The sequence below is a fragment of the Protopterus annectens genome, chromosome 5.part0, assembly GCF_019279795.1.
Source record: "Protopterus annectens isolate FY-2018-M chromosome 5.part0, PAN1.0, whole genome shotgun sequence".
Lineage (NCBI taxonomy): Eukaryota > Metazoa > Chordata > Ceratodontiformes > Protopteridae > Protopterus > Protopterus annectens.
The window spans coordinates 579,007,219-579,017,686 of NC_056735.1; the positions used below are offsets into that span (position 1 = coordinate 579,007,219).

Genomic DNA, 10,468 nt, shown 5'->3' on the forward strand with positions numbered 1-10,468 from the left:
AGTTTCCACTTTTTGTTTCTTTGAGTGATTATCAATTTAGTTTCTTGGGATAGCCAGGGGCAGGAATTTGTTTTGATATGTTTGGTTTGTAAAGGGGCTACTTTATCAAGTAAGGTAAGGAAGGTTTGGTTAAAATATGTGACGACATTATCTAATGGAAGGATTTTCAGTGGGGACCAATTAGTAACCTTGAGGCATTCAGAGAAGATTTCAGGGCTGAAGGAAGCTAGGTTACGGGATTGTTTGAAAATGTGTTGCTTTTCTATGTGTGAGGATAGCCGGTCAGTGAAGGCTGGTATGTGGTCACCTAGGGGGTCTGGTATTACACCAGCTTTTGAGATACTGTTGGGATGTGTTGTTAATATCCAATCTAAGATGGTACCAGAGGAACCATCTTTGTCTGGCCTAGTAGGGAGGTCTATTAGTTGGGTGAAATTGCAGAGGTTGATAGAGTGAGATGGGGTATCTATGAGGAAGGAGGTCCAGTTAATATTTACATCACCAAGAATGTAGGTTTCATATTTGATGTTTGAGTAAAACCAAGAGAGGATGTCTTCCAGAGTTGGTATTGTCTCCGGGTGGGATGTAGATGGAGCAGATGCAGATGGATATATAGTTGTTAAGTTTTAGAAAGTCTACAGTCATTTCTGCATTGGCAAATGTTGGGATGGGGTTGGTCAATGGAGTAAAAATGAGAGTGGAGGAGTAGATAATTGCTACGCCACCTCCTTTTCTATGAATTCTATCATTGCGTATAATGTGGTAGCCTGGAGGAAGAACTTCATTATCTCTGATGGAGGGTTTGAGCCAGGTCTCAGAGACAGTGGTTATGTCTGGCTGGTTGTAAGAGAGCCAGGCATGAAGGTTGGGGATTTTATTACGGAGGCTTTGTGCATTTAGGGTCATGAGGCGGATAGTCTTGTGTTTGTGCTGATTAGAACTTGGGTTAGGGTGGGTACAGGTAGGGGTTGGGCCTGGGTTAGGGTGGATGTCACCTGACAGAGAGAGTGAGATATGAGAGAGGAGCTGATTGAAGAAAAGTAGAGGATAAAGGGAAGTATGTTTTTTGGGGGGAAGGGTTGTCTTAGAGAAAGTAGATAGAGTGGGGTGAGGAGATGGTGATGTAGGGAGTAAGGAGAGTTTGAAAAGATTGGATGGGCTGGAGGAGTAAAGTTCTGGAGAGATCTGTGAATTTGAGTGGGATATATCTGGGGGTGTGAGGTGGTGGTGTGTGTAGTTAGAGGTAGGTATGTATTAGTGTGGAGGCTAAGTTGGGTAATGTAGGTTAGGGATATTAAAAGGGTAGATAGTAGTAGAGCTTGTTGTGGGAAGTTGGGCATTGTAGTATATATGTGTGAGGTGTGGTGTATGTATGAGAGAGGGTGGGGGTGTGTATGAGATTGGTGTGTGTATGAAGTGCTACGCTCATCATGCAAACTGTAATGTTCCAAAGGTCGCTCTTTTTCTCTTGAAAGTCTACCAGTTTCACCAATGTAACCACCATGTCTTGTTCGCTGCTCTCGGACATTTGCACGAAAAGGTGACAATGACCTCTGCTTGTACTGATAATTGTGCATCAGTCCCATATCTGAAGAATTACTGTTTTTCTTCTTCGGATATACCGTTTCTACTTTCACAGTACAGAAAACCTTGGGAATTTCTTCTGGAAGACCCAGTCTTAGCTTTCCTGGTCCCCATCTTGGTCCCTTAGAAAGTACAGAAAGCTTGTTGTAGAAATCAGGTGCGATCCAAAATGTATTCCAGATGTGAAGCAGGAGCTGAAACAGGTCAGCTGAGGTGGCTGTATTGATGAGAGCATATGGACCATTCACCAGACCTCCACACACAATCAGCATAGCAATTGTGGTTCCAATTCCATTCTGACCAATATTGTTATACAGGAACAACATGGGAGCTGCTACAATGAGCATCACACAGCAGGTTGTCACTCTCCCTCCCGTGTAGTTAGAAACTATACCTGCAATTATCCCACCTAAAATTCCTCCAAAATCAAAGAGCGTAGATATATCTCCAGCACCTTTTGAATCCAAATGTGCTACATTGGGACTGAACAGTAGTAGCTGATAAGGAAGGTGTAGCTGACAAGCTTGGCAAATAGTAGGCAGAGGGAAAACTCCAACACACCTGGAATTTTTAGGGTACTTACAAAGCTGATGGCAGTGGGCTCTTCAATGACAGTGCCTCGCTCTGTGGGTATGTTGATACTGCCCTCTGCTGCATGGTTCGGGCTCCTAAACAGTTCCTCATCACTACCATTTCTGATTAATGGTGTCTGTTCAATTCCTTCATGTTGTTGAGGAGGGCAGCAATCCACATCTTCTTGACATTCCACTGTTGGCTGTGGTATGCTGTTATCTGCTTCACTGCCATCAGATGGACCTGCTGGCTGTGGCATGCTGTCAACTGCTTCACTGCCATCAGATGGCACTTCCTGTTGTAAGCATGTCCTAAGGTGGAAGTTAAGAGGTGCTGTGATAAAGACCCCGATAAACTTGTAGACAACAAGATTTTCTAAAAAGGAGGAAATAAATGAATTGCTCCTGGAAAGAGAGGCTGAAGAACCAGTACTGAAAAAAATAAGAATTATGGAAGTTGACTGTGAGCCAAATGAGATCACTGATATGCCTTTTGAAGGTTCTGACTTTCAAGATTTTGAAGGCACAGATGTCAAAGATATGAGGCTAGAGGCAGAAGCTGTGGTCAATGATGTCATTTTTGCTGTTGGTAATATGTATGTTTCTAAAATATTACCATGTGCAGAGGATGTGGCCTACATCAACGTAAAAATCAAGGAGGGGAACAGATATTGTTTAGAACTCACCGATACTGGACTTAGGGATTCGAGTGGGAAACCATTGCTTAAAGAACGGGATCCAGAACTGCTGTACTTTGCTGACATTTGTGCAGGGCCTGGTGGATTTTCAGAGTATGTCCTTTGGCGCAGGAAGTGGCATGCAAAGGGGTTTGGGATGACTTTGAAGGGCCAAAATGATTTTAAATTGGAAGATTTCTATGCAGCTCCTAGTGAACTCTTTGAACCGTATTATGGTGAAGGTGGAATAGATGGTGATGGAGACATTATGCGGCCTGAGAATATATCTGCATTCCGTAACTTTGTGTTGGAGTATACAGACAGAAAGGGGGTGCATTTTCTAATGGCTGATGGGGGTTTCTCTGTCGAAGGACAGGAAAACATACAAGAGATCCTCAGTAAGCAGCTTCTGTTGTGTCAATTCCTAATGGCACTGAGTGTTGTTCGAACAGGCGGACTTTTTGTCTGTAAAACCTTTGATCTGTTTACTCCATCCAGCGTGGGACTTGTTTACCTCCTGTACTGCTGTTTTGAGCGAATCTCTCTCTTTAAACCTTTGACTAGCCGTCTAGCCAATTCTGAAAGGTATATAATCTGTCGAGGTCTGAAACCTGGAATTGAATCAGATCGTGACTATCTGTTCAGTGTAAACATCAAACTGAACCAGCTCAAGAAATCGAAGCAAGATGTGAATAAGGTCGTCAGTATGTCAGTGATGAAGGAGGACACAAACTTTTTAAATTCTATGATGAGTTCTAATGAAGGATTTTGTGCAGTGCAGATCAAGGCATTAGCTAAAATCCATGCTTTTGTTCTAAACCCGATACTAAGTGTTCCAACACAGGTGGAAATTCGTAAAGAATGTCTGAAACTCTGGGGAATTCCTGACCAGGCTCGAGTAGCTCCATCATCCTCTGACCCAAAATCAAAATTCTTTGAACTAATCCAGAATATGGATATTGATGCATTCAACTATAAGCCAACACTGCTAACCGTTAAAAATCTGGAAAAGATCCGCCAAGTTTTTGACTACAGATGTATGGTTTCTGGAGGAGAACAGGTGTTTCTGCTATCTTTAGGGCTGCATCGTCAACAGGATCCATCTGATGGTGGTGAAGCAGATGACAGCATACCACAGCCAGCAGGTCCATTTGTTGGCGGTGAAGCAGATTACGGCATACCACAGCCAGCAGGCTCATCTGATGGAAGTGAAGCAGATGACAGCATACCACAGCCAGCAGGTCCATCTGATGGCAGTGAAGCAGATGACAGCATACCACCGCCAGCAGGTCCATTTGTTGGCGATGAAGCAGATGACAGCATACCACAGCCAGCAGGTCCATCTGATGGCAGTGAAGCAGATGACAGCATACCACAGCCAACTGGTCCATCTGATGGCAGTGAAGCAGATGACGGCATACCACAGCCAGCAGGTCCATCTGATGGAAGTGAAGCAGTTGACAGCATACCACAGCCAGCAGGTCCATCTGATGGCAGTGAAACAGATGACAGCATACCACCGCCAGCAGGTCCATTTGTTAGTGATGAAGCAGATGACAGCATACCACAGCCAGCAGGTCCATCCGATGGCAGTGAAGCAGATGACAGCATTCCACAGCCAACAGGTCCATCTGATGGCAGTGAAGCAGATGACAACATACCACAGCCAGCAGGTCCATCTGATGGAGGTAAAGCAGATGACAGCATACCACAGCCAGCAGGTCCATCTGATGGAGGTGAAGCAGATGACAGCATACCACAGCCAGCAGGTCCATCTGATGGAGGTGAAGCAGATGACAGCATACCACAGCCAGCAGGTCCATCTGATGGCGGTGAAGCGGATGACAGCATACCACAGCCAGCAGGTCCATCTGATGGCGGTGAAGTGGATGACAACATACCACACCCAGCAGGTCCATCTGATGGTGGTGAAGCGGATGACAGCATACCACAGCCAGCAGGTCCATCTGATGGCAATGCAGCAGATGACAGCATATCACAGCCAGCAGGACCATCTGATGACAATGAAGCAGATGACAGCATACCACAGCCAGCAGGTTCATCCGATGGCAGTGAAGCAGATGACAGCATACCACAGTCAGCAGGTCCATCTGATGGCACTGAAGCAGATGACAGCATACCACAGTCAGCAGGTCCATCCAATGGCACTGAAGCAGATGACAGCATACCACAGCCAGCAGGTCCATCTGATGGCAGTGAAGTGGATGACAACATACCACACCCAGCAGGTCCATCTGATGGTGGTGAAGTGGATGACAGCATACCACAGCCAAAAGGTCCATCTGATGGCAATGCAGCAGATGACAGCATATCACAGCCAGCAGGACCATCTGATGACAATGAAGCAGATGACAGCATACCACAGCCAGCAGGTTCATCTAATGGCAGTGAAGCAGATGACAGCATACCACAGTCAGCAGGTCCATCCGATGGCACTGAAGCAGATGACAGCATACCACAGTCAGCAGGTCCATCCAATGGCACTGAAGCAGATGACAGCATACCACAGCCAGCAGGTCCATCTGATGGCAGTGAATCAGTTGACAGCATACCACAGCCAGCAGCCATGTCATATAGCTGTTTAGACACTGACATCCATATAAACAGAGTAATGCAACTGTGAAACAGTTATACTAATACAGTAGTCTGAAAAGGTTAACATATATTGCTGTCCAGGCCGAGGCCTACAAGTAGTACAATAGTAAAGACAGACTGGGCCACAGGACACCAAACAATCAACAGTAAGTAATGCAGATGTATAGTTCAGCAGCCTCTATCTACACTCTCCCGAGGGGGTAAATATCTCAGTTGACACAATGGGATGTAACTGTTACATAACAAGTTATAACTGACACCATCACATGCACACTGACAAACAGAACAGTCTGTATGGCAGGAGACAGTAGGCCTGCAATTAACCAAGGTGAATTGTATGGTAATGTACATCCAGATACCTTAAGGCAGCTGACCCCTGATACCCCCACATGTTGTAACAGCCTAGGTTAGTTATGGTGCACCCCCCCAAGACTCAATAATACAGGGCCATATACCACTGTTACATACAATGGCCTCTGGAGTGCATAAGGACACACATGTATTGTGTAGGTGAAGCCCACACATATATGGCCCCAACCCCACAGTATGTGTGGGGGACACAACAGAAGTGGACTGATGGCAGGAATGGTAGCATGACATATTCACAGCCCACTACAGAACAACCCCTGACAGCATGTCATATGTGCAAAGCCTGGTATGTAGGTGGAGGACAGAGGCTGGAACACAGGCCCATATGTGGAAAACTGTTGTCATACACAAAGCAAGTCGCTGGTGTTACAGGATAGTCTGCAACATACCCTTAGTCAGGAATATAAAGTTAGAAACAAAAATGGATGTAGCTATGTACTGATAGCACTCAACGCACACACTGCCAGTGATATATCTGACACAAGACCTGTGTGGTGGATATACAAAACATAATAGGCACTCCTCTGACCATCAAAAGGATAGGCCCACAGTTGAGAGCTATGCAGACAGACTGCATTCCAAGTTAAACTAGTATGTACACACAAACCCTGCAACACCAGTGCTATACAATGCATACAACAACTCTACTCACACTCTGTCTGTGGTTCTGGAACTTCCTACAAATATGCATCTAGCCTGAGTGTGCAGGTAATCCTGTAAGATGTATTGCTACCTTCTTTCTGTAACAATGATGCCCACACTCAGGAAGGATGTCCATCATACAGGAAAGGTAAAGGGACCACGCCCACATGATGTATGGATTTATAGTAGGTGGTTGCCATGACAGTGGTAATTGGAAGTACTACACAGCAAGCTGCATGCTAGTAGCAAGTGGAGGACACTGATTGGTGCAGAGGCCATCACCTGATCATGTGCATCACCTAAAAAATCCATGCTGACTCTATTCTAAGCAGCTCAATCCATTTACTGGAGAGAGACCGAGATAGAGAGAGAGAGAGAGTGAAACCCAAAGGCAAAGCCATAGCCACAGTAAAAAAAAAAAAAAAAAGAATTACATCCAGCAAACTATCCAGAACAGAAATCATTCCCACAACAGGTATGTGAAGTATATATGCATGTAATTGAATATAGTACTTGGTCCATATTAATGGGATAGATGATGTGGAATGATTTATATGTGCCATCAGGTGTTGTTGCAATGATGTTCAACTGAACAACTGCTATGGACTATAGTGTCTGTCCCTGTGGGTAGTGGGCCAGTCATCAACTGTACAGATCAGCACTGACTGACAAGATGTAAGCCAGCATAGTGTGTGTTGTGTAATGGGAAGTATGTATATTGCGTGGCTGATAGCTGGTGGTGGAAGTAATGCTATTATGATGGACACGTGGGATATACAGCCCACCCTTTGCAGGATAATCAGGTTAATCTGTAATGTAACATGCTGGAATGCCATAGGTGTGTAATCAGGTTACATGCAATCTGGTCCTACATATAGCCCCCTAATGTCAGGCTTTATCCACATGTGGCACCTGTCTGTGTTGTAGCAAGACAGAACAGTGCAGCTGTGCAGGAAGGTGTTGTGAGATTGTGGACCTGATGTCTGAATGTACCCCACATATAGGTATGCATATGTGTACATATGTACACATATATAAAATATAAAAAACCTGGTGTCCACAGACCAGGCAACCAACAAGTAGTTTGAACGCAATTTAATTTCAAATTAAGAACACAGCATTTTCGCCACTGCCAATGCAGTAGCTTCATCAGAATGAATGAAAAGTGCGCCAACTTTTCAAATTTAAAACCTTTGAAATGGCGTAACCATGCGTCACTTCCTTACCCACAATAATTAAAATAACATTCTCAAAGAGAAGTCAATAAATTCAATTAGATAAGAAATACGTGATTAAAAAATATATATAAAATGAAACAACACTTTAGTTTGTGCAAAACACCTACAGTCAATGTGCCAGCCAACACATGTTGTGAATTTATGTTCATACGTTGTACAAATAGGGTTGCAGTGGTAAAACCTATTTCACACAGAAGAACCAGTTTATATTTCAAAGTACTCACAGAAGATGATAATAAAAAATATATTAATAATAATAAATGCTCTTCTAAGAAGTAATATCCTTCGCAAGGATACAATAAGTTCTAACAATCAAACCTAATAAGTATAAAGTCAGTAACTAAGGGTAAACTATAAAGCAATATACGGAACCTATGGCCACTACTAAGTGACTAATCAACTGAATGTTAAGTTATGTAAGTAAAAAAAACCCTAATATAGAAGGTAATTTACATAGGTACCTCGATTTATATTTGCAAACACTTCTTTCACCTTAGATAGCTTTTATATTTTAACACAGAGGATATATTGCAATTTTAATTTAAGCCCGGAACTGTGAAGGCATCTAATTTAATTTGCCATTCAAGTTCACGGGTTTCCAAAATTAATGAATACGGTCCACCTCTAATACTTGGGGGAACGTGGTCAATGGCCATAAAGTGGAAACTGTGCCCTGAGTGACTGTTTATATGCTTTGCTAAAGCATTCTCACATTTTTTTATTTTTGATAGCGTATACATGTTGGTAAATATGCTCACGGAACTTACGGTCCCTTTTACCGATGTAGAATGCTGTGCAACAGTCACAGAGGGCCACATAAACAATAGATTTTGTATTACAATTGATTTTATGGTTGATATAGTATTTTCTATTCCTAACGGAAAATACATTACCTGTTTTTAACATATTACACCAGTTGCATGTACCACATATGAATGTACCTTTTTGTCTAATGAATGAATTACAATCCAAATTCCTTTGAAGAATTTTTTTAATGTTGTTCCCTCTCTTGTATACCACTAAGGGGGCCATGCCTAATTTTTCCACCAGTAAAGGGTTGCATTTGATAAAATGCCAATTTTTTTGAATGATAGAAACAATCTTGTCCGAATTGTTGTTAAAAGTTGCAGTGAAACTCACCGAAAAGTTATGTTCCATCGTACACAGAGATGGTGGAACATGTAAATGAGGGAAGCTTACCCCAGGGTCAACTAATGCATCACCATCATCAATTGTGCATGGTTGTTCCACTTGACCAAGTAATGGTTTATAAAACCCATTTAATCTCTTAAAATTCACTTCGTCAATCAAGTCGTCATTCAACTTTTCAGGGTATCCACGATTGGTAAATAACCCCTTCAAGAACAAACATTCTTAATCAAAAGCCGAAATAGTACTACACATACAGACAGCTCTTACGAGTTGTCCTTTTACAATGGAGCATTTTTGCTTCCATGGGTGGTTACTCGAGAAGTGAAGGAAGGAATTGCAATAAGTAGATTTTCTAAAAATTGATGACACAAATTTTTTATTTTCCAAATCCTTAACCAACTTCATGACCAGGTAGTCAATTTCACCGGTTGAAAAATGATATGTAAATTTCAAAAACTCAGTGGTGCTGTTCATATATGTAACCAAGTCGTGAGCCAAATCGGCTCCACCTTGGAATAGGATGAAAACATCATATAGGAACCGGGTATAAAACCTCATGGATCTTTTGAACACTAGGTTATTAAATAAAAAAGTTTTCTCCCAATAAGCCACGAACAAGTTTGCGACACTACCACCACAAGGTGAGCCCATAGCTATCCCTTGCTTTTGAAGATAGTATTGTTTATCAAAAATGAAAAAATTGGATGAGAGGACTATGTCTAATAACTCTGTGACAATAGCAATATCATTCCTTGGCACTTTTAAATCCCTCAACATTAATTCAACCCACTCAACAGCTTCTTGGTGAGGGATGGAAGTATAGAGATCGATAACGTTGATAGTAAGGAAATTGAGAGAGTCATCAAATTCAATCTCATTGATAGAACGCAAAAAGGACCACGAGTCCTTACAGATCTCTGGTATTAATTTAAGGTGCTTGGAAATAATATTATCAATTAGCCGAGCACATGGATGAGTAATTGATGACCTACCATCCACAAGGGCTTGCATAGGTGGATTTAGCAAGTCCTTGTGGATCTTGGGGATTCCAAACATAACTGGAACCTTCGGAGAAATAATATCAATTAAATTATAAGTGTCGAGGTCAATTTTACCAGACAAGAATAGGTCTCTAAAATACCCCTTGATCCTATTATGAAACCCTATCATTTCATTCAGTGAAGATACTGAATAAGCAGGGGAATTCAAGACAGCCAACATTCTGTTGGTATAATCCATTTTATCTAGAATAACTAGACCACCCCCTTTATCCGGTTTGATTACTCTAACCGGCATCTTACATAAATAATTCAAAGCATTAAATTGATCACTAGAAATATTCACCTTCTTCTGTGTGGATCTATGATTATCTAAAGCAGATAAATGTCTGATATCAATTTTACAAATATTTTCAAAAATATGTAAGTTAGGGTGTAACGGAGGATTAAAAGTACTAGAAAGCTTAAGTGCTGTCTTATCTGTGGGGGGATCATTACTGAATAAAACGTTCAAATTTAATTTACAGACAAAACATTTTAAATCAATTAAAGTTTTTGCTAAGTTGAGCCTTTGGTCGGGTACAAAAGTGTAACCATTAGCCAAAAGGTCAATTAAGTCA

The 10,468-nt window shown here is 42.0% G+C and overlaps 1 protein-coding gene across 1 annotated transcript; it reads left to right on the plus strand.

Moving 5' to 3' along the window:
- The first annotated feature begins 2,606 nt into the window (after positions 1 to 2,606).
- Positions 2,607 to 8,883, plus strand: LOC122802173 (cap-specific mRNA (nucleoside-2'-O-)-methyltransferase 1-like). The gene is made up of 3 exons (XM_044071844.1): positions 2,607 to 4,041; positions 4,963 to 5,314; positions 8,793 to 8,883. Exons 1-3 carry the CDS (start codon positions 2,607 to 2,609, stop codon positions 8,881 to 8,883), a joined length of 1,878 nt encoding a protein of 625 aa, XP_043927779.1.
- Positions 8,884 to 10,468: the final 1,585 nt, after the last annotated feature.